Here is a 26,122-nt window from a genome sequence, read left to right on the forward strand (position 1 = left end):
CATCGTTAATAGTGACAGAATGGCAATAATTTGGGAAAACTATCACCTCCCCTGTGACTTGAATATCTCTAGGGCACCATGAACACCACAAAGTCCCAACCCTTCCCCTACTCCATCCCCCATCTGAGAATCAAGGCTAGATAATCAGGAGATGAGCTGTGTGGCCCTAGGTACACTGCTTGACTGTTCTGAGCCCAGTCTCATTGAGAGGCAATAATACCTATTATTCCACCTGCCTGATAAAGTTGCCAATAGGCCAAGTGAGATCATCAATATGAAGAATTTCATTAACTGTAAAAAGCTCTAAGTAATAACATTGTTAATATTACTAATAAAAAGCATTCCTTTGATATGCATGAACTGTAGACTGAGAAAATTAGCTCCTTAAGAGAGGCAAAGATAGTCAATCCACATTTTAAGACAAATTACTATAGCTTAACCAATTCAAAGCTGTCAGTCTCCTACAGAGAAGCTAAATGCAGTCAAAAGGTACAGATTTTCATTTATTCAACAATTAACATGACAGTAGTGGGAACAAACTCTGTGCATGGCCCTGGGCTATATGCTGGGAGGGCTACAAAGCTGAAGGAGCCGCCAATTCTGCCTTTAAGGAGCCTTCAGTTCAGTGACAAGGAAGAGGGCCATCCACAACGGCAGGACAATTTCAAAATTAACAAGTCCTTTAGGAGAGATGAAGACAAACCCATTCTGTAAGCCTAGACGAGGGAGAAATCACAGCAGGCCTTGCTCATGCAGCTGGAGATGTGGGGTAACCTGAGTGAGGCATGGGAGAAGGAAAGGACTGGACGCGTACAGGGAAGAACAAGGAATCTATTTTGGCTACACCAAAACTACGTAAAAGGAAGGCATGGAGGAAAAAGCCGAATTTCTTTTATTCCCATAGGCATCCAAAATAGCTTCGGGAAAGTCCACTGTGGTCGGGCACCAGTGCTAGTTGCTGGGGGTGCAACCTAAAGCCAGCAGATCGTAGCCATGTCATAGCAGAGCCAAGTTACAAATTGTGACAACTGAAAGGACAGGTGCTTGGAGAAACAGGGAAGAGACAGAGAAGGCTCTCTTCAGAAGTGACAATTAAGTCTGGAGCGCAAGGAGGTGGGGGGTGGGGGGAGGGACACGATGACAACCCAGGGTGCAAAAGCTCAGAGACACAAAGGAACTCGGGGCATCTGGAGGACAGAAAGAAAACCAGTATAACTTGGGAGGCAGAGGGAGGGATTTCCAGCACGAAACCTGCCCTGACAAACACTACAGAAAGAAAAGAGGACTGAGAGGAGGCCACTGGGTGAATGGACCTATCAGTATTAAGAGATGGTTTCAGCTGCATTTAAACTCTAGGACATATATCAAGGTAGACTAAGGATCAGCCGGGTAGACCAGAACTGGGTTTGAATACCAGGAGCTGGTGCTAAAATATAACCTAAAATGTCTCAGTGACAGAGACAGATATATTAGAATATAATCTGAGTCTTTAGAAAAGTGTCACAAAATCAAAAGGCAAGACTGGACCAAAAGCAAAAATCAATTAGAAATTAAAGTACAGCTGAGGAGCAGAGAGGTCTCAATTGAGATCGAAGAACATGTAGTCAAACTAAAGCTAATCCTACTGCATATAACATCTTTTATCTAGGAGTCCCCAGCCCCTGGAATCTGAGCAGAGAAGACTGACCCTGTTGTCCGTTAACCTTGTCATGGTCAAGAGTACACCAGGTCATAGAATTGAGGGACATAATGAAAGATCATTTGGATCTTTCCAGGAAAAAAACAAAACAAAAAAGGAACATGAAGTTAAGGAGATGAGATTCTATGGGGGAAAAGAACATAGTTAAGAGATGAGGCATAATTAAGGTAAAGAACGGACTTTGGAGGATTGGAATTGAGGCAGATAATGAAAGATCATTTGGATCTATCTGGAAAACAACAAAAACAAAAAGGAACACAAAGTTAAGGAGATTCTATGGGGGAAAAGAACATAGTTAAGAGATTAGGCATAATTAAGGTAAAGAACGGACAGAAATGAGAAAGTGAATTTCTGATTTCAAGGTCTTCGAAAAGAGACCTTGGCAGAAACAAGGTCCAAGGTGTGTCTAGGTTTGTAAGGTGGCTCCAGTGAAACAGATAGAAGGTCCTTTTGAGTTAAAGAAGTCAAGCACCGGTGTGATTTCAAAGAAATTAAAAGCAGCTCTATAGTTCAAGGAAATTAAAAGCAGCCTTGACTTGGAGGACAAACCAGACCCCAGTCAGGGATGGAAGAGGTCATGCCGGCAGGTGGAGAAGGATGTATGAGTAGCCAGCACCATCACACTCAACACCGCTCCACGCGGTGACTCATGGGAGACTCTGTTATGTGACTCGGAGTGTCGGCGACCACCAACACCCCTCACACCAACCTTCCAGGCACTGGATAGGCAGTGAGGCTCAGATTTAATGTTTACATAAACTGAGATTTTTTTACCCTGACGTCTATCAGTCCAAACAAATTTGGACTTTATAGCATTAGTATTATTCAATCTCCTATAAAAAAGATCTTCTGATATATATTTAAAATATGTTCTAAATATTATACACATGTATTTCACTGCAGTATAATCTTGAAGAAATTAAAAAGGCAAATTATACATATCTACCTGGAAAATACTGAAGGGCATGTGCTCTGTTTCTTTTAACGATGTAAAAAAGCCAGACCAAAAATCAACCGCCTGAAATTGGCTAAAATGAAAAATATTAAAAACCTAAATAGGTAAGAACATGGGTTTAAATTTACATTTCCAGTAGTAAATATTCATATTCAGAGCTATCTGATAAGACTTTTAAAAATTTACTGGAGGGCCGCCTGGGTGGCTCAGTAGATTGAGTGGACAACTCTTGATTTTGTCTCAGGTCATGATCTCAGAAAAGTGAGATTGAGCTCCCTCTCCCCTCACCTTCCGGTAGGGCTCTGTGCTCAGCGGCAAGTCGGCTTGAGATTCTCTCTATCCCACTCCCTCTGACTCTACCCCTGCTCGCATGCTCTCAAATAAATAAATCTCTTTAAAAAATTTTACTGGATATGGGAGAAGTGCAGTAAGAAGAACCTAACTCGTGAGGAAGAGTAGGAAAATGCTAATTGCACACGATCACACCATTCTTTGGATGTGTGTTCTCAATGCTGCTGCCCACATTTCACTCACCTTTGTGATTATGACAGCACCTTTGCAATGCTGAACAAACATGGAGAAGACACCCTGCAAAGATGGGCCTCTATGCTGATGATACAGCATTATCTTTTTCATTAAGACAAGGAACGATGGGCAACATACAAAGATGACATGTATGGTCTTATTAAATCACACTGGCATGGGGGGCCTGGGTGGCTCAGTCCTTAAGCATCTGCCTTCGGCTCAGGTCATGATCCCAGGGTCCTGGGATCGAGCCCTGCATCGGGCTCTCTGCTCCACGGGAAGCCTGCTTCCCCCTCTCCCACTCCCCCTGCTTGTATTCCCTCTCTCTCTGTGTCTCTCTCTGTCAAATAAATAAATAATTTTAAAAAATTAAAAAAAAAATCACACTGGCATGGGGGCATATGGATGGTTCAGTCGGTTAAGCCTCTAACTCTTGGTTTCGGCCAAGGTCATGACCCCAGGGTTGTGAGATCGAGCCCCACGTCAGCTCTGCCCTCAGTGCAGTCCACTTTAGATTCTTTCCCCCTCCTCTCCTTCCTCCCCGCCCCCCCACTCCTCCCCCTGCTTATGCTCACTCTCTAAAAATAAATAAAATCTTAAGATCACACTGGCATGAATCAATTATTTATGACAATTTGAAATGGTGGGAATCTTTTTTTTCTTAAATTTCCCAGTCTAAATTCTCAAGAACCATGGAAAATGTATTTAATTAGATTATGTTCTAATGCAGAACAAATTTCTCCACCCACTCTCTTCTCTAGCTCACTTAATGCAATTTTACCCTCTAATACCAGCATTGGGGGGTTTTAAAAGATATTTCCCTGACTTTTGGGTGTCTTACTGCGGAACCCAAGGACCTGGGAAGAATCCAGCTTCCGATGGAAAACGGTGGAGCACGGATTTACCACCGAGTCCTGAAAGACTCACTGAAGGAAGAAACACAGGGCAAGTCACCGTACTGACTCCCAGCTGTGCTAAGATGGAGGGGAAATGGAGCTCCTGGAAGGAGTGGAGAGGGATTTCCACCAACCCTTCTCATTGTCTACTGAGCCATGGATAAAGCTAAAGCCGGAAGCAGGTCTCAGTCCTTCTGTGCCTGGATAAAAGCTGGCAACCACTGCCTTCAAGAGTCTGTTACACAGCAACTGTCCCACATACCTGCACAAGCTACTCATACTTGTGACAAAGGCAGGATCTGCCCAGCCCCCAAAAAACTTCCTCATTCTAGAATTTCAGAGCCTTACTGAAAAAACAAATTCTAAAATGGGTATAGAGTATTCCTTTTTGCTTACCAGAACTAAATCCCCACACCCTCGATGCCTCCAGCCGGACCCGGCTTCGTAGCCATGGGACCTGTGTGTGCAATGGCACAGAGCCCCACTCGCAGAAGGACCCTGAGTGGGTTCAATGCTCTACCGCTGCCATCTTAAAATTCACACTTTTTGACTAAGGGGACCGGAATTCTCATTTTGCACTATACTCCACACATACTCCACCTACCAATTCGTTTAGCTGGTCCTGTCTCCTGCAGAACCTGAAGGAATCTGAATCTCCTGGCTTATCTGTGACTTGAAGCATTTCTTACAGGTGCCTGGGCTCTAATGTAGCTTTGGGAAGCTGCGCCCTTACCCTGGCATTGTTAGCTATGTGGGAGAATTTTCTTTTTAAAGTACTGTTGCTTTTAATATAATAAAATAATTCACCCCAAGGGCGGGGGGAATCAACAATACAGAGGAAGGTATACAGAATATTAAGTGGAAGTCCTCTTCACCAGTACAACCCCACTCAATTTCACATAGCTCCCTAAAAGTAACTATTGTGAAGAGACAACTTCTGTTAAGGAAAAAAAAAAAAATACCCACACATATGATTTGATACAAATCATATATATACGTACACACATTTATATAAGAGACAGTTACACATATATCTTTTTTAAAAATCCCAATTTTGTATGTTACTGGACTAGATGGAGAAGACCTTTCCAAATCTTTCAATGAGGCAAACCAGCAGCTCCAAACAATGTGCGCTATTTTTCATTCATTTCAGAGTCCTCAGCTTAGAGGATATCAAACTACTCTTCCATTCCTCCACAACAGGTACCTAATTTTAGGGCAAAGCAGAAAGAACCGGAGATAACCAACTCGCTGGCTTCTCCTCAACTATTAAGTTTCGATGAGGAATTCAGATGATTGAGACTCAAACAGAGATAAGCCCCAGCTTTGCCTCTTATTGGTCATGCTGATTGGAACAAACCTCTGGATTTGTTTCCCCACCTACTGAACAGGGCAATTTTTATGAAACCTCCAAAATTTCTTCCAAATCTGGCACTCTGGGTTTGGGAGAAACTATTTCAGTCGTCTATCCTTGCAACCTCACCTCACCAGGGACCGTTCCACTTAAAAAATTTTAAATTCTTACTGCCCATTTTCATAATTCATCTTCTCTTTCCACTTCTCCTGTTCACTTATTCCATCGGTACCTGTTCTGTTTCTTCAGGAATAGAAACCTTTAGGGATTGTTAGCCTCTCTGGCTATTTTTCTTATTTGTTAGACCTTTCTTGTTTTTACTTCCCTCTCAACCCACTGGACAGCCACAGCCCAGCATTTCAAACCCTCTTTGGACAATGTCCTTAAATCCTCTGCCATGCCGTCCTTTCAAAACAACTATCATTTGTCCAAACTAAAACTCCTGGCCTCATTCCCAGCACCTGCTTTTCTCTCACCCCATATGTCTTACTGACTGTATGCCACAGAAAGCTCGGTCCCACCTGCCATGACCCCATCCAAGACGTATCTTTCTCAGTTGGATTAATACAACAGTCTCCCAGTTGGTCTAATATTTTTGGTTTTCCATTCTTATTTATATTCCAACTATTGCACCAGTAATCTTCATAAAATATAGGCAAATAAAAACATAAGCCTATTCAAGTCACTATTCCCTTCAATACCTTCCATCTTCCCTTAAGCCTCTGTTAATAGATTCTTTGCCTCTCACCTCTCTGTACCTCTCATTGAACATTTTCCATCTCAGCTTAAACAAAACTTCTGCAACTCTCCTCAAGCTGACCTCTTACCTCTAGACCTCTAAGTATGCTGTTCTTTTGGCTTGGAACACTATGGCTCCATCCACTCCCATGCTCTGCCTGAGTTGGCTAGCTCCTTGAGGCATTACCGTAGACATCACTCCTCTGGAAAGCCTTCTTTGACCTCCTCCCCAACATGAGACTTTGTGTTTCTCAAATGTGAAAATACAGCAGCCTGCCCTTTCCCATCACAGCACTCATAACACACCTTATTTCAAGTCTATAAACTCTGAACGCAGGGACCACACTTGCAGTGTTCATCGCTGTATCACCAACAGAACACAGGGTCAGCACACTGTAACACTCCATCTTAATGTAATTGATTTCTTATTCAGCTTTAGAAGTTATATTTTGACTCCTAATCCTGAAAGTTACCCATGAATAACATATTCTACAAAAAATAATTTATGTGTAAATTCACACAGTGTTCAGCTCCAGGAAGTTGGGAGGTTTGAGAACTAAAATTATCTAGCATTTATGGTCTTGATCTTTACATGTTATTTCTTCAGTGGTTAGCATTTTCAGGGTGATCTCTGGGGTAGTTCCCCAGCCTCAGCACCTCCCCGAGGCGCAGAGAAGCTCCCAAATGGGAAAGGAATAAATCTGGTTCCCTCACTGAACCCCATCCACCACTTATACTTCAATACCATCTCATCTCCCCCAGTAAAGACCAAAAGATTTTAAGGATATCAGAAAGAGATTGAAAATCTTTGACAAAAGGGCAGCAGGAGATAGACTGGAAATCAAACGAGTCACGGTATAGGATAAGGGTGAAGGGTGAAGTAATAAATTAGAATATTCATAGGAATAGTAAGAACGACAACAGCAACAACATACATAGCACTTTATAGAACACAAAGCCTTTAAAAACTAATTTAGAAAGGCAGAGAAAGATAGGAGAAGGAAGAAGAGAGGAGGGGGAGAAGGAAGGAGTGTGGGAAGGCTGGGAGTAAGCAAGGGAAGGAGGGATGAAGGAAGGAAGGAAAGAAACTAAAGTGTCTCAGACTCTTTTCTTACTAGCTCGGCAAGAAAAATAAGAAATAGGAAACCAAAAAAGGTCCTACCTAAAGTGCCATTTCTACCCACCTCTACAGACAATGAATGTTATTCAGAACACTGCCATAGTTCACTGAGAACTCTTCTGAAGAACTTATCAGCCAACAGCAGTCAAACCTATGACTTGACTGCTTTAATATCCTTAGAGTCATCTATAAATATTTGGAACTTGACTTGAATGAATCACGTATGGCTTGGGAGTAAGAAGGGGGTTAGAAGGAATAAAAGGAAGAATGTATTGATTTAGAATGTTCATGAGAGACCTTAAAGTCTGAAATAATACAAGCAAGATGGGTAAAGAATCTCATTAATTCTATGTGCTTCTTACGCATTTATTAAGCATAAACCATGTAGCATCCAAAGTGCTGGCTACTGTTGTGACATAAATATCAACGATCTCAGGAAGACATGGTCTACGTACCCAGCATGTCTGGACACATAACCCACTGGAATCACGAATCAAAAGAAAAAGCAAAACTCAAAACAAAAAAACAAAGCTTTGTAACTGATACCTGTGCCCAAGGATAATAATAATGAAAACCAATAAATTCATTCAATGTTTACATATATAGCTCTGTGCTAATTAAGCATACAACATACATTTTCTTGTATAATCCTTAAAATAACCCAGTAAGGTATAAAGAATTAGCACCTCCATCTTATTTTATTTTATTTTATTAAAGATTTTATTTATTTGACAGGAGAGGTGGCAGGCAGGAGTAGTGGGAGAAGCAGGCTCCCCGCTCAGCAGGGAACCCGATGTGGGGCTTGATCCCAGGACCCTGGGATCGTGACCTGAGCTGAAGGCAGATGCTTAACCATCTGAGCCACCTAGGTGCCCCTTAGCACCTCTATTCTAAAATGAGACATTTGATCACAGAGTTTAAGTAACTTGCCCAACACCAGCAATAATGATGTATCCAGGATCCGAACCTGAGAGTCAGCTTCCAGGACCCTGAGCTTAAGTTGCTCAAAGCAAAAACAATGGGCAATGGTTCTCTCTAGTATCTTGACCAAAACCTAGATGAGCTTGGAATAATGCATCCTAAGGAAGAAGTGTGTCAGTAAACTTGAGTTCCATTCTAGAATGCAGCCTAATCATGGTCATTGGCCAATGAGATAAATACAGGTAACTATCAAAAAATAGCTTATGACTATCCATCCAACCCTGAAACCAAATCATGAGTTGGATTTTGGAATAACGGGATGGTTAACGATTCTTCTCTACAGCAATAATCAAAGCATCTCAACTGTAGCCACATAACCATTTGGTCAGCAAATTTTTTAAAAAAGAGAATTTTTCTGACAGACACATGGATGAAAAGATACTAAGCAAGATGAAGTCACAAAGACTTACTCCCAATATGGGATCCCAGAATGAATCAGCATGCACTATTGAGAGAGAATTCCAGATCACCTAAGAAACATAACACGAAAGCTACACTCCCCACCCTGCCCAGTCTTACTGGGAGATACTTATTTCTGGGGCTTGTTTATGTCTTCTTTTATATAAAGTGAATTCCAAAAGAATAATAGTAATAATATTAACTATAATGTGGACTCAAACATGAGAACTGCTTTAGAAATTTAAATCCAAATCTCTCATGCTTTTTCCTTATCATCAAATAAGAAATGTTCTCAGTACATAAACAGTATGCCTGAGTCTCTGCCTTTTTTCAGTATTTGACAGAAAGGAGGCATTCCCTCAAGTGATAAAGTCATATTCACTAAGGAGTGATCAGAGGTAAGTTGGCAAAGTCTTGGAAGAGAAGGAATAGAGCTCCTTAGAACCAAGCCTGGTGATGTTGAGAGGAAACTCCAAGGATGCCAAGAGGAAGGTTTCCAGCAGCAGAGCAAGTGAAACAGCAGGAAGCCAGGAAGCATTAGCTCCATAAAGAGGAGACAAGTGTGAATTAGAGAAGAGGCTTGCAGTCTACTACCATTTAAGTGCTTACTAGTATGAGAGCTAAAAACTCTTCAGAATGAATAAATGGGTTAAATACAATGAGGATTACCATTTAAGTGGAGCATTCTAACTTTGCTTCAGATCATGGGAATTCTACAAAATCACAAAGGAGAGAATTAGCTGAACAAAATAGTTTAATTTAATGGGAAATTTATTTCAGAAGGGGAGCTAAGGAAAATTTCTGGAGTTAAGTAATGACATTTAGAATTAGGAGACGTTTATGTAAAAGCAATGTCCAAGAATAAAGTTAAGTAATAAGAATTTTCAGAAAGACCTAGAAAAATCTGCGAGAGAGACCTGAGGCACTTTGGAAAGAAGAACAAAGAAAAATGTAAGCTCTCTCTATATAGGAAATAATTAGAATAGAGTTTGACCTAAATTAAAGGAAAATACTACACATATCTGAGTATAAACATAGGAACACACACACACACACACACACACACACACTCTTTCCTACCTTAGAAATCCCCCCAAAGACTAAGATCAAAATGTTACTTCTGTTTCTTTTCTAGTCTAATTAAACATGAAATGGTGCCTATTGCCTGTTATCAGTTTATGCATATTATGGGTTAAATAGAAAAATTAATATTAATTGAGGGTGTCACTTCCCTGCCACATTTATTTGACCAATTCAGAGGAATAGTGATTATAAAAACAAGGCAGCACTCCAAATTATATACTGAATCATATAGGCTCATCTGAGGGGAAAAGCCAAAGCCTTAACTGGTGTTCCCATAAAAAGATACTCTTATAAACTCTAAAATTTAAGCCTCATTCCAGAAATTATATACCAAAGCATTTCCTCAGAATATGAACCCCTTTTAAACTGTAAAAAGAAAATTCATAAGATGAAAAAATAAAACCTTCCAATCATAAAATTTCCTCAAAAACCTCCATTACATTTTTAATTCTTTACTGATCTGATTTTTTTTTAAACCAAGTTGAGTAGTTGGAATTGTCTTTTTAATTTAAATTTCATAAGAAAGAGAATCACAATGCACATTCCCTGACCAGATTGTGTGTGGCCTATTTATTCGAAATGTTTGATTCCATATGGATTTCTTCTCTTTTATTTATAACTTCCAGAAAGGATTCTCTGTAATAAGTTAGCAACTCAAGGGCAACCAATTTGAAATCCAGGTCCTGAGAGCACTGTACCTGAGGTCTGCCACCTGCAACGTTTTCTAGAAGGACAAGGGAAGGCACACAAAGCTCGAACTTCGGTGTGGAGCATGAACCAAGTGTGAGCCACAAGTGGGTGGTCCACTGAGGTCAGGGTTAAAGTTCACAGAATAATTTGGAAATTATTCTCAGCTTGGATCTCGTTTATGAGGCCTGAGAATACACCCTTTAATTAGAATACAATTTCCAAAGCAACCACTCCCTTGACTTTCCAGAGCTCAGTTATTCTCAGAAAAGTAAAAACAGCCTCATCACTCTGACAGCTAACAGTCCCCTATAAATTACGCCTTAAATGTCCAACAAAGAAAGCAGCAGGCGTCTGGGACAACGTAGATGTTAGCTGCCAGCCTTCTAACCACGCTCCAGAATAGATAGAGAAAGAGAAGTCCTATTAAAGCAGACTCATTCTCCTCCACTTCTTGCTTATGCAGCTGAGCCGTCCCATGGAAGCTCGGAAAAAGAGTGGGCTGTGCATTTGAAAATGTTCCCACACCCCGGCCGGCCTCATTTTTCTGATGATCCCTTCATCCAGCCAACCTCACACTACAGTGGGAACACTAAAATCAATTCCATGAGAGCCAGCTGCCCGCCCCTTCCCCAGTGCTCGGGGAACCACACAGGACTCCTGGAATGGGAGCCAGCCCGGGCCTGACTCACCACAGATGTTCCCCTCCTCCCCCACACAACTCTGAGCCAGGGCCTTCTTTCCAGGGCCTATTGTTATTACAAAAGATTTTACTGGACCCCCCAAAATATGCTAGATGCCGAGAGGAAAACACACCTCCCTAATAGTGGGGTTAAGAAAGACAGGCGGTGAATTATGCAGAGACGACCACCTACTCTATGGGGAAGGCCAAAGAAGAAAATCCAGACAGCTCTGGGGAGGCCAGTGTCAGGGAGTTGGAACAGCAGAAGCTATCAGAGTGTCAGACCTTGAAGTGCTAGCCAGACTTGAGTGGAGTCTAAAGATGACCTAAATCATTCCGTTCTGGCAAATCCAGATATCAGATTTTTCTGGAGACGCAACAAAGTCGCCTTTGCCTAGAAAAGTGTGACCCGGAAGAAGACAAAAATACAGTTTCTGAAATCTGTAATCAGAACTCAGAGTCCGAGGTCACCCGCAAATATTCGGAAATTCTTGCCAGCTACCTTTTGGGCAGGCATGGCATTGCTATCTTTGGCCTTTCTCTTCTGGATATCCATTCGACTATCTGTTTTCCCAGCAGCCTTCCCACAGGGGGTCATAATGCTCCATCTCTGCGTTCGTTCAGTGCGTGTTAGTAAAACTAGACAGTGGCTCCCAGATGCTCCCGTGTCCCATGGTACAGGTTGAACCATCCTTATCTCAAAAGAAACTATTTCATGCAATTTACAATATTTTTTTTTTTAATCACTGCCCACTTAACCAGTTTAACAATAGGGAGAAAAATTCATTTTAAATCCTTTCCCTTTAATGGTATGAATTCTGTAACTAAGATGGAGCTTCACCAAACAGTATAGTAATAATCTTTATACTTACATGCTTACTAGAGAGAATAATTCATTCTTTGAACCTACCAGGGGGAAGCTCCAGGTCTACAGAACCTGATGCAGAATCAGCTTTTTTTTTGAAGATTTTTATTTATTTATTTGACAGAGAGAGACACACAGAGAGAGGGAACACAAGCAGGGGGAGTGGGAGAGGGAGGAGCAGGCTTCCCGCTGAGCAGGGAGCCCGATGTGGGGCTCGATCCCAGGACCCTGGGACCATCACCTGAGCCGAAGGCAGATGCTTACCGACTGAGGCACCCAGGCGTCCCCAGAATCAGCATTTTGAATAGCACCCCAGTGACACTGCTGTTGCCAGGCATTCCCACAGTTAAATGAAAACATACCAAAGCTTTTGTATATATTCTACAGAGCACTTTCAGGGAGAGGAAGAGAATAAAAAGAAACCAAGTAGTGCTAAAAGTGTTAATTGTAAAAAAACGAAAAAATGAAAAAATAAAAAACAACAGTTTGGAATCATTTGACTACAAGAACAGGGACCAGAACAGTATCAACCTTCAAAGTACTGTTTATTGTCCTTTTGCTCTGTCTTTATCTTTTTAGTTTCACAGTCCACTCAGAATTGTATGACTTCTACTTCATCAATGCTCAAGAAGGAATTAAGTTTAGGGGCACCTGGGTGGCTCAGATGGATAAGTGTCTGCCTTCGGCTCAGGTCATGATCTACAGGTCCTGGGATCGAGCCCCACGTCGGGCTCCCTGCTCAGCGGGGAGTCTGCTTCTCCCTCTCCCACTGCCCCTATTTGTGCTCTGTCTCTTTCTCACAAATGAATAAATAAAATCTTAAAAAAAAAAAAAAGAAGGAATTAAGTTTAACTATATCTCTATGAGAATAAAGTCCAAAATTTACAGGTCAATTCTTCTTTAAAAAAAAAAAAAAGGATGAAAATGGACAGACAGTATTACTTATATCCTAGCTCTACATTTTAAAATATTCATGAATATACTTTCAGATAAACTCTGTTGATTTATAGATTTCTGGGAGAATTATATGGAACAATTAACTGAAAGCATATTATCATAGCCATATACCCAAATCACTCCAATTTTCTCTAAAAATACTCACTTCGGATGAGTTCGTCATCTGAACAGTTTCCCCAAATGGACTGGTCTTGCATCTCTCCATGTGTGAAGCAGCTATCGGTAGCTTGAGTTATATTTCTCTCAGTATTTTCTTTATCACATTTTTCTAAATAAAACAAAAGATATATTATTATTAAATGTTACATATTTTTCTATTCTTTTTTTTTTTTTAAAGATTTTATTTATTTATTTGAGAGAGAGAGAATGAGAGACAGAGAGCACGAGAGGGAAGAGGGTCAGAGGGAGAAGCTTGGCAGGGAGTCTGATGTGGGACTCGATCCCGGGACTCCAGGATCATGACCTGAGCCGAAGGCAGTCGCTTAACCAACTGAGCCACCCAGGCGCCCTATTTTTCTATTCTTTTTTAAGGTTTTTTTTTTTTTCCCCAAATGCCTCCAAGTCTGCCATAACTTAAGAAAATGGGAGCAGTATCTCTATTGACTGTTGCATAGGTTATTGAAGCAGTAACAGATTTACTGAGCACCTACTACGTGACCAGCATCGAAGAAACAGACATGCATACAACAAAAATAACCTGTTAAGATTATTAAGTAAGTCATCGTAACACACCAAGTGGTCTGCCATGACAGAGTCATGTGCAAAGGTCACATACAAGATGAAAGTGAGTCTGTACATGTAGGGGGCGGGCGTGGAAGGGAAGCTCCAAAGGAGAAGAGACCCCACTGAACGGTTGGGCTAAAAGTCAGACTGCAGTTGAATAAGGAGTGACTGAGAAGTGAGAAGGCGTAGAAAGCAAGTGCAGAGTTCTCTCTGTGGAAACTCGGGAAAGAGGCAACGACTGTGTTACGCATTCTCAGAAAGGGAGGCTACTGAGGATGGGAGATTTATACATGGGTTTATGGGTCCTCAGGGGGAAAGTCAGTAAGGAAAAGTAACATCTTACCAGGAACATAGTAACTCAAAGAAAAAGCTAACTGTAACACAAGGTAAAATCCATGTCATCAGAGGTCCAGAGCACTGAAGAGGTTTGAAGGAAGAAAAAGAAACTCATCCCAATTCAGAACTCAAGAAAAGCACTAGAGAGAAAGGTGCATGTTGGATGGTCTTTAAAACATTCGCAGGAATTCTCAAAGCAGAGATGGGAGAAAGGCAATGCCTGGTAGAAGAACGGCGTGGGCAAACTCTGCAAGCAAAGGTTCCAACACTCTGGAGTGTGAAATACTTCAAGGGTGACATTAGGAGATAAGACTGTAAAGGTTTGATTAGGGACACAGCATGGATATCTGAATGAGAAGGTGAGAAATCTGGACCGAATTTAAAGGCAAGACAAGTGAGTCAAAGTAGCCACTGAAGCTTTATGAAATGCCTTATCGGAGCCAAGCATTAGGAAGATTAATACATTCGTACAAAGCAGTGTCTCAATCCTGACAGTGTTTTAACTCACTTGGGGGGCTTTAAAAAACAAAACAAAACAAAACAAAAACAGATTCCTGGGCCCCACCACCAAAGATTCTATTTCAATTTGGGTGTGGGGCACTTAGGTAATATTATTGCACTTAACATCATTGAGAATCACTGGAGTATGAATGTACCTAAGAGGGAGAAGAGAGTAAGGGAAACCAAAAGAGAGACTTAGAAGAGTCCAGTTTAATCAGAGTTTAATCAACTGAATGACAAGATGGGAAAGGGGGTAGATGTGAAAATCTAACTAGAGCTCTGCACAGATAATCAGGGAAGATGGGACTGGAGATGATAGAGCCCTCTCGGTCAAGGATTTGACTGGGAAAACCTGGAGACCAGAATAATTTATTAGTTTAAAAAATATATATTTGTACATAGTAGATGTTTAGGCTTTGTGCTAGGCAATAAGGATGCAATGAATTGTGAGATGTGGCTCAGGCCTTCATGGACTTTACAGTTTAGTGGATGAGTTTATTGTTGCACATCTGAATTTGCAAATCATAAATAAATCAAGTTATAGCTGGAAACAGTGATCTTCCTAAACTTGACTGCTAAAGCCATTTAAATGAACGGGCCCATCAAAAGAGTTAATACATTAAAATAAGAGTACCAAGAGGGGTCTGTACAATTAGAAAGGAGTCAGAGAAGGACGAGAAGCTGGATGATGTCAAGCCATGGAAGCAAGGAAAGGAAAGAGATTCAAACAGAAGTTGTTAGTCAACTGTGTTAACATTTCCAGTGGAAGGAAAAAATTTCTGCACATGCAAAAGTTTCTCATGTACCATGGGGATTTCACAACAATTGAAAAGTTCTGCCATGAAACACATTTCAACACATGAAAATAGATGGACACCCTCTTAGGAAACTAAATCCAGAGGCTAAAGTCTCTGAAAAAAAGCAGGGTCTTCAATGCTAAGTATTTTCAGAAAGCAAAACCATATTCAGATAGCAGTAAAATATAAATCAGAAGCATGCTAAACCAATATGTTCTAGAAGATTTATGTAACATTTACTCAGCATTATCCGAGAGAAAACGTAATCTTCCTGAGAGGTGTTAGTTTCAATTAAAATCTTTACTTTTTTAAACAACTCCAGAAATCTTTCCACTGTTACAGTCAACTCAAGGCCTTTCTGAGATTATCAACAAAAGAGCTTTTTATAAAAACTCCCTAGACTAGCTCAGCAGCAGAGTCCCACGTACTTGCAGCTACTGTTATGTAGCCAACTGCCGCCAGGTGTCATGCTAGTAGGCTTGATTCAATTAGTAACTTTAATTGAAGCTGAATGAAATTAATTATATAATTTTGAGCTGTTCAAGCTTAATTCCATTAAAATTAATTCATGAAACCAGGGCATTATGAAGCATTGCTGACTAAAAGAAAATAGGTATGAATAAAGCCTCTAGACACACCTGACTCACATTTGAATCATGTCCAATATTCAAGTGCTCAACATAGGCCCTCTAGACTCTGCACTGAATAAATGAAAATGTCATGTGGTCCGTATGCACACGCATCTAGTGGTGACCCACTAGTAAGGGGAACATAAAGTTCCTTCTGCTTTAAATTTTATTAAGGAACAGTTTCACTTTTTTTTTTTAATTTCCTTATCTGTGAAATTCTAGAGTTAGTCTTCCTCAAGTTAAAAAACAAAAACTACCATTCTCTGTCCCATATATTCAAGAAATAATCAATAAAATGTAATTACTCTCAAATCACAATCATCAGTCTCTCCAACTTTGCCTGCTTTGAAAAGTAAATGTCTTGGCCCAAAAGTTGGTCTCAGCTTTTTGCTATGACCCACAGCACCCAGCCCAAAGCAAAGCTGAGAAAAAGTTCAAAGTATAAAAATCAAGTTGACTTTTGTCAATTCTCCACGTCTATAAACTAAACTTCTATGACCACTTGAGTGTTGTACAACTTTCTAACATATCTATATTATTTTATTAACATATCTGTAATATTTAATGGAATACCTATATGGCAGCCTCATAAACGGTGCACAATTACATCTTCCACTGAAGAAATGCATGGAGGCAGAGGAAGAGTTAATTGGTAGACAACTGTAAGATGAGCACCACAATGTCCAGCCACAGAACCAACTTTACTACAACTTTCAATACCTTGGGTGAGCCACTACTCATTAAGATGACCAACAGGCAGTTTCTAATAGCAGATTTCTAGGATCAATATGGGTTTATGGTGTTACTTCTGAACTGCAGAAGCAGGGCCACAGTCCTGGTTTCATCACTTCCTTGCTGGGTTTACAAAGGTTTGTAGTTGCTATTCAACTAGTATGTGGTCCCCAAAGAGATAGCCCATAGATAATCAAGTAACTTCATGATGCATGAGATCAGTCTGTACCTTCCTATAAGAATTCTGTACACACATGCAAGCAGCACTCCTCCCTAACTTAACAATTTCTCTCTTAAAAGGAGACCTCCATCGGCTCAATAATGCCGTTCTTCTAAGCCAGTGGTTCTCTACTGCAGAGCTCTTTAACCATCAAGATGCACAGGTCCCAACCTCAGAGGTCCCAATTCAGGGGATATGGGAGGAGTTTTGTCATCATCATAGATAGCCAGGTATGAGGGATTCTGCTCTAAGTTCTTCTGTTCTACACAATTTAGAGAAAACTTAGAGGAGAGCCTATCCAACACGGAGATACACATCTTGCTTTGCATCACCTCATCACAGGATTCCAAGTTATGAGAAAATGCAATTTGACCTCATCACTCATATAGAGGGATTTAGTTCTGTCTCCGTGCCAGAACTATGAGAATACAAAACCCGAGTTATAGATAACACTTATCAATTCTACTAATAGATGACTATAGAAGCATGTTTTAGAAACTAAAATAAAAACTGAAGACACTTTAAAAAGATAGCACTAGACCAGAGAATAACTGCCTACTCCTGGCAGCCACTTCCAAAAGGCTGTTTTCCCAAGAATTCTAGTTACTCTGAATACAGAAGTACAGAAGAATCTTTGGCTGGGGTGGTGCGGGGAACCCCAACAACAACCAAAAACCTTAGTCCCTGACAAAAAAAAATCTTCTAGCTGTGGAGACCCAACATACACACAAAACAAGAAACCACAAAACTGAACGTAATAAAAACTGCACTGGGTTGTAATTCTGACTCAGAAACTAACCAGCCGTGTGGCTGGGGCTCATTTTCTTCAACCAGAAGTGAGGGCATTGAGCTGGATGGTTGCAGAGGCTTTTGACTCTAAAATTCTGTAAATCTGACTCTGCAAAAGGGCTAACCAATAGAGCCAAAACTTCATATACACATTGAAGGGCATTCAGAATGGAGTGGAAGAAATCAAAGAAAAGCCTTTGTAAGGCACTGGATTTGAGTTAATTCTCAAAGAAAATAACAAGCATGAATTAAGCAAAAGAATCAAAGGAAAATAATAATTCTAAGCGATCAATTTACATACAATATGTCCTATGCAGAAATGACTACCTTATAGGATCAATACACTTTATTTTTTGTTATTTTTCTAAAGAAAGGTATGGATGGTCAGAAGCAATCTCTCTCTAATCTCAATCATTCCTACTGAAGAAGAAGGAGAAAGAACCAGGTAAATAGAATTTCCAATTAATTAAAAATTCTATAATATTTTACCTAGTTGACATTATTCAAATTTAAAACTTTGAGAATGAGAATTTCACTTATCTCAGAGAGTTGGGGAATAACCTAGTTGAACGGTGATTAACAGAAGAAAAATCTAAGAGCATTAAAAATAAGCAAATTAGATAATAATGTATGTACAACATTATATTATGTTCCATGCCACACAACAGCTACTCAGCTGGTATATGGTTGTTAAACAAGTTTTTATTTTATTTTATTTTATTTTTTTTTAAAGATTTTATTTATTTATGTGACAGAGACACAGGGAGAGAGGGAACACAGCAGGGGTAGTGGGAGAGGGAGAAGCAGGCTTCCCGCGGAGCAGGGAGCCCGATGCGAGGCTTGATCCCAGGACCCCGGGATCATGACCTGAGCCGAAGGCAGACGCTTAACGACTGAGCCACCCAGGCACCCCAAACAAGTTTTTAAAAATGAAACAACACTTCCTTTTGTTGAAAGAGTAAATTAATTAATTTTTGCAATTACAGTATTAGCAATTTTCAAAGGACTTTAATATATAATATTCATTTGATCTTCAGAATCATCAACGATATTTTAAGAAAGAACACATTAGCTCCATTTTACTGATGAGAATACAGAATGAGTCTCAGAGATAGATATTAAGTTGAAAACAGGATAAAAGTCAGAGCTGGAAAGCATCTTGAACTCAGCTAATTTCATACTGCAGCCAGTGTAGAAAGACCCACTGCAACACTCAGCCCTTCAAAATTCCGAGGAATGACACCTCACAGAGAAACACAGCCCATTCTTGGTCAGTTAGGTTCGTTAGTAAGTTATTCTTTATTTTAAACATAAATTTGCTATTAGGTTATTTATAACTAGTCCCAGTTCTGCCTATTGTAGGTACAAACAATAAACGTAAACCTTTCTAAAAGACAACAGTTCCAACTACTGAAGAGGGATATTCTTTCCATCAGTCTGTAATCAAGCAAATATACTATCTCAATAGCTAAATGCTATTAGCACATAATAGTAAAAGAATCTAGTCATGCTGCATGAGGAGGATGATTAGTTTGTTGAAGTTACTAATGAGCTTTTAAACATAAAGTTCTGTATGTGCCACGGTCTTCCAAGAAATGGAGACAACATTGTCATGTAAAACTCCAGATGTATCTGATTCTTTCCTGATGAACAAAAAGACTCTCATTAGATTCCCTGGGACAGAAATACCATCTCTAAATTGTACTTTGCACTAGAAGTGGTTAAGAGCAGAGGATCTCAAATCAGGGCCCCTGGGTCCACCACTAATGCTATGGATCCTGGGCAAATTAGTTTTGTCAAAACAGGACTAGAAACAGTTATCTATCTCATAAGGTGGACGGGGAAAGAAACGGAATCATGCCTGGGAAGCTGAGTTTCTGATATATGATAAGGGCTCATCTACATTTGCTATCAGTAGTTCACTAACTGTTAGGACATTAAGCATCTTTTAAAAAGTTATCATATGGGAGCTGTTGAGGGCAGTAATCTATTCAATAATCCCTATGTGAAAAACCATGCAAGAAATCTGTTTCCAGACGGAGTATAAGGAAAACTATTGCCTTCTCTGAGAAGCTATAATTTTTTTTTTCCTGATGCACGGTGAACATATTTTAAAAAATGCTTTCTTTTTGACCCAAATTTACAGACAAAACTGAGTGAATCTGACCCTACAGTCTCTCTGTACATTTCAATTTTCCCCCATGTTTGGATCTCCTAGGTACCTATATTTTCCTTATGTTTTAATCTTCTTTTAAAAGGTACTCTTAAAAGCCACCTGAAATATTCTGCTGAACGAGGCAGAGGTATGTGTAAATGCACAAACCAACCATCACATACATTTTCTACTTGTTATCCATACTTCATTTGCTTACTTCATGAAAGACTAATATAAATGATGGTGCTTGGCAGAAATGCTTATAAAACCTCATAAAACTTAGGGTAAAATACACATATATTCATATAGAAAAGGAATATAAGTATCCTTTCTTTATACTTACATTTGGGGGCTTCTGCATGTTAGATCTCATCCAATCCAACTTAATATTTGATAATAATCTATGACAGATCATTTATAATCTATGTAAGATGTATATTCTTACTGCTATGCAATCTATATTCAGACTTCCTTTTTCTGAAAACAAAATTGCTTTAAACAATTTTTACTCTTCCATTAAAATACCAGCATTATTTCAGATGATCTATGTGTGTTCTGGTTTATGAAATCTCAAGTAATCCAAGACAAGAATCTCTGAGAAAAGTAAAAAATCTGGGTCTGTTTGTCCCAGAGGCTCAGAACAATGTGGAAATCTACAAATGCTTCCCAAATGTAACCTTTAAAAACCAAAGACAAAGCAGCTTTCAGGAAGACCGGAGGCTCTGGAATTTTACTTCTTCACTCATCAAACACAAACAAACAAACCCCTCAAGCCTAATGACCTTCAAGAAGCACAGCAAAACCAACCTGCTTTGCCTAATGCTCTCAAATGGATTAAAATCTCATTGTCCAAAAAAAATTAAGATAACCAAAGCATTTTTAACAGATGAATGAGCATGTGCACAAAATTTCATAATTCTGTAAAGACAATAAAGTTATTATATAAGCACAGATCATTATGAAGTTTATAGAAATAAACACCTAAATCAATTGAATCGATTCACTGTTACCGATATTTTGAAAAGTAAGACTTCTGAGCAAAATCTAAAATGCATTCCTTCAAAGGGCTTTTTATGCATTCAGAAGCTTATGGTGCATTTACATTCAAGAGTGATACAAATGACAGACTCAACCAGTTCAAAGGCTGGGTAGGCAGAGCGGGTTATACACATAGCACAGTGGAAAACAACTCCGAAATCAGATCGATATACAATTGAATACGACTATGCAAATGCACAGGTACAAAATGCAGCTACAGTTCCGGTAATATCTCAATAAATCAGGGCTCTAAAATAAATGGCAGAAGGAGCAGGGAGAGGTGAGTGACAGCAAGCTGATACGCGTGACCAGGACACATTGCTTCAGCCACCTTTATCTCCTCCCTTCGACATCTAAACCTACAGTTCCTTGTCCTAAAGACAGAGTTTCAGGATGACTTACCCTGAGGCATAGTAAACTCCCGCCTCTTCAAATAGATGTTCAATTGTGTTCTTTCAACCAAGTATACTCAGGCTAACACCAAACACTCACAGGCTCACGGAGTTTGGAGTTAGCCGGGCTTTTAGAGGTCTCGGGCCAACCTGATAACCTGAATTCAGATGAATACCTTCACCATCCAATATTCCCAAGAACAAGCTGAGGAGCGTAGGCATGAATACTCCCAGGACGGGGACACAGCCTCAGCACACAGCTTACCCCAGTTTGGGACTGCTTTGACAATTCAAAGATTTTCCTCACAAGTGGCTAAAATCTACTTCCCTGTATTTTTCAGTGATTCATCATATTTTGCTCTTTGCAATCGAAGTCAAGTCTAATCTTCCTTCCATGTAACAGTCCTGTCTTAGAACTAATATCTCATGCTCTTGTGTCTTTACCTTCTCTGTGCTGAACACCCTCAATTCCTTCAGTGTCTTTTCAGGGCCTATTTTTTTTACATCCACCCTTATGGACAGGATAGTCTTCTTCATCTTGTCTAGAAAGCTATTATGAAAGAGTTTTGTCTGACTGCGAGAATCCAGAGAGGCCGTAACTACAGCAGTTCTCTTACTTAGCAATCGACTAAGCCTATTACAAAAAAGGAATTGAGGACTCTGACATCTTCCCCTTTTTTCCAAACGAAGTCACACACCCATCTTTAGTCTCTTTTCATGATCACTGTTGTAACGCTGCAATTCTAAAACTTTTCTGAGCAAGCTATAGAACATTTCTGCTATCTAGCACTTGTCTAAATAGGGATTAAAAACTATGGCTTATGGGACAAACCCTGCTTACTCCCTGTCTTCATGAATAAAGTTTTATTAGAACACACACACACACAAGAAAACCTTCTCTGTTACCTCTCAGTTCTATCAGGTGGGGATATAAGTAAGTGCGAGAGGATGGAGAAGAGCATTTCACATAGCAGTGAAACCACAAATAAGAGAATCAGAACTGTATTGGAATTTATTTTTTGGACTTCAGAATGATAGACACAGATTATAGGTCAGGGGATGTATCCTCTCTGGTAATTCTCCTAAAGGCCCAAACTAGAAGCCTCTCATAGAATTCACTAACCTGGCTTTTCTTTGAGACTCTGCCTTTTTTTGGATTCTCCTTTAAGACAACCAACTCATTCTGGCTCCACAATCTTCGTCATCTCATTAACTTGACCACCTCATTAAAATGACCACCTCCAGGAGAAGAACTTTTAGATCCATTATTCTAGGCCTGTTCCCATGCCCTGACCTACAGATTTGAAGTTTCAACTCTACATCAATAGATCTTTAGCAACTCCAACTCGGCATTTCTTAAAATTCATCGCCACTTCTCTTCTGTCCCTGTTTCTCCAACTGTAGTCTGTATCTTGGTCAGTGGTATTCACAGCATCATCTTTCAATTCTCTTTTCCCTGCCCCAACGTAATCATTATGAGACCCAGCTAGTTACAACGTCCCAATTTCTCTCAGATGCAGACTCTTCCAGGGCCCACTAGCAGTGCCATCAATCTTTATCTCCTCCAACCAGAAATCCTTTCAACACAAAGACTGGGGATGTTACTCCTCAGATCAAGAAAAATTAAATTCATTTTGCATATTGATGAAAAGCTGGAATAGTTATTTTCACGTTGTATACATCTTAATGTAAGCTCCTACACCTTTCCCACGCTCCATAATCTCATCTTGCATTTCGGTGAGAAATAAAGAGTAATACCCCTCAGAAAATGCATGTTACTTAAGTGATGGAAAAACTAAGAACAGAGTAGGTCCACATTCATAGAGCCCCAAAGACCAAGGGCTGATCCATCATGGAAAAGAGTAGGAGGACTGTATCTTGGAGGGGAAGCCGGTTCCTTTGTACTCGGCCAGCTGCCTGCCAAGGGCCTGTCACCCACTCAACCACAAATTGCTTTATTTTTATTTTTATTTATTTATTTTTTTTTTAAAGATTTTATTTATTTATTTGAGAGAGAGAATGAGAGAGAGCACATGAGAAGGGGGAGGGTCAGAGGGAGAAGCAGACTCCCTGCCGAGCAGGGAGCCCGATGCAGGACTCGATCCCGGGACTCCAGGATCATGACCTGAGCCAAAGGCAGTCGCTTAACCGACTGAGCCACCCAGGCGCCCAAATTGCTTTATTTTTAGTGCTCAACTCTGCATAAGGCAAACCAAAAAGACCTACAAACTGTGTGTTCTTCAGATGGGGTCACTAACAGTCCAACCCAGACAAAACTGACCTCTTGCCATTCTGAGTTTCTCATTCAACCTCTGAATTTGTGTGCTTGAGAACTGCACCCATCAGCTGGCAACTGGCCATCAACTCATCTGTCACATGGTTCTTACTGGACTCTTCAATTGATACTTACACAAGGAATTAAAATTTAATTTGGCACATTTATATCTCATCCTCTCTCTCTCACCTACTTTATAAATTCCTTGTGGGCAAAAGATGCATGCATGACACATTTTTAATCTTCACAGGACTTTGTACGTAGCAGGCACACACAAAAATATTTGTTAACAAGGTTTCTCTTCAAACGTGTCAATAATGAAATCTATGTGCTGGCATGACAATTAACTTCAGACTGGACTCCTGAAACTACTAAAAAATTCAGGCATAAAAGCACATGCTATGAATCATCGTACTTCAGATCATGTGGGTGTGAATCTGAAAACAGAAGTGGGCTGCAAGTAGAAACCACAAACGAAATTAATGTTAAAATAACTCTGTTCATAGCTCCTACTTAGTGAACCCTAACTGATTAAATTAGAATCTTTAAAATACAACTCGATTTCAAAAACAAAGTTAAAAGCTTTCCTTCTTCAGAATATGTGTGCTGATGTGAAAAGAAGAAACGAAAAGTTTAAATAACTTCAGGAAGGGAAAAAGGGACAGAGACACAAAGATAAAGAAAAGAGAGAAGCATCCAAAACACTGGTGCACAAACACATGTAAGGTTAAGTCAGCAGGAAGGACTGAAGCGTCCTTCATCTGCTCCAATGACTCACCAACATTCAACTATCCAAATATCTAGAATCTAGCCAGGGCAGAATCTGTCTTCCTTTAATAAAAACTGATGATGAAGACCTTTAGAAACAGAGACATAAAAATCACATCCCTTGCCTTTACATATAGTAGAATAATTACAACCAAATTTGGTTGAATTGTTCTCCTCTATTGTTATCTATTGTATCATTCTAATTTTCCATTTGCAAATGGCTTTAGATTGTGTCGATTTATGCTTCCTTATTTTCCCCAAATCTTTTATTATTATAAAAAATATAATGCTAGTAGGGGCGCCTGGGTGGCTCAATCGTTAAGCAGCTGCCTTCAGCTCAGGTCATGATTCCAGGGTCCTGGGATCGAGCCCCGCATCGGGCTCCCTGCTCAGTGGGGAGCCTGCTTCTCCCTCTCCCACTCCCCCTACTTGCGTTCCCTCTCTCGCTGTCGCTGTCAAATAAATAAAAATATTAAAAATATATATATATAATGCTAGTAAAATAATTGCACACAGCTATTAGAACTTTCCATGAAATCACCTCAACAAGATCCAGGAAATAAGGTTCAAAAAACAGGAAAGGCTCTTACACACCCAAAAATTCCAATTTCCCCACTAGCCCTATAAAGATCATTCAATTTATACATACATACATATAAACATATATACATACATACATATATATCCACACACACACGCGCGCGTGTGTGTGTTTTCATTTGTTTGTTTTAATAAAAAATCCTTGTATGTTAACTGACCAAGCAAGGCCAACAGGCACGGTTCTTGCTGGCCAGAAACCTCCTGCCAACTGCACTTCTGGTCTCTCCGGCTCCCCATATACCCTAGAACACAAGCTTAGTTAGAACAAACATATTCTTCCCACACATGTGTAATCCTCCTCCCTTGTCCCCCACTGCTTCTACCCTGCCACCCTCCAACCCTATGCTAATTCCAAAAATTCATTCTATCAGCTTCTATTCTCAAGTTCCCTCCTGCTCCTTGCTGAGAAAGGCAATCAACCATGCTGACCTTGTCCACTAAAAATTCATGCCGTTCATTCTTAGTTAAGCCCTCAGTGTTACTGAGCAGCCCTTTTGTTTGCCCCAGATTGAATCCCTCTTGAATACTTCATTCTTTGAAATCTTTTCCACTCATCTCAAATTTCTCAACTCATCCTAACCGCCCCCCAGCCTTGCTCTCAGCAAATGTTACCATCTACTTTGCTGAGAAGATCGAGGCCTCCCATGATCTCTTTTTCGTATCAAACTTTCTCTAAATTATCACTCATCATTTTCTCCCATGCCCATCTGAAAAGGGAACATTCTCTACTTTCCTAAGACTGGTCTCTGTCCCATTTGGTCCCAGAATTTTACTCTTGCAATTACACACCCAAACCACCACTGTACTCCATACCCTTACATCTTCAGTCTCTCTATCCCCTAGATTTCTTTCCATTAGCATGTGGTAAGCATGCTCAAAATCTACCCGTCCAGCAGAAACTCTCTATACACCTGGCTTCTCTCTTACCAAACCACTTCTTTCATCTTCCACAACCACTAAACCTCTAATGCTTCTGTGACCAATCCTTATGGACTCTCTTCCTGCATTCTTTTCCTTCTCCTCCCTAAGTGTGGCCATGCCTCCAAATCTGCTCCTCAGTCCTCTCTCTCACTCTTGTACCCATCCATCAGCTACCTGGTGGTGAACTCTTACCACTCACCACTCTCCCAGGGGTAAGTCCTACTTTTCGGTGATTTACTGGCTATCATGGCAAGGGGTAAGTTCCAGGAACCAACATGATCAAAAGAGGACTCAACAGCTCCTCC

The 26,122-nt window shown here is 40.2% G+C and overlaps 1 protein-coding gene across 1 annotated transcript in view; it reads right to left on the reverse strand.

The window, feature by feature from the left end:
• The window catches only part of MDFIC (MyoD family inhibitor domain containing), an 88,457-nt gene that overhangs the window by 56,629 nt on the left and 5,706 nt on the right, over positions 1–26,122 (reverse strand). The window contains exon 2 of the mRNA XM_081800222.1: positions 13,087–13,209. Within this exon, the coding sequence (XP_081656348.1) occupies positions 13,087–13,209 (123 nt within the window). The remainder of the gene's footprint in view (positions 1–13,086; positions 13,210–26,122) is intronic.

The sequence above is a fragment of the Leptonychotes weddellii genome, chromosome 12 (genome assembly GCF_054177405.1).
Source record: "Leptonychotes weddellii isolate Sample4059 chromosome 12, ASM5417740v2, whole genome shotgun sequence".
Classification (NCBI taxonomy): Eukaryota; Metazoa; Chordata; class Mammalia; order Carnivora; family Phocidae; genus Leptonychotes; species Leptonychotes weddellii.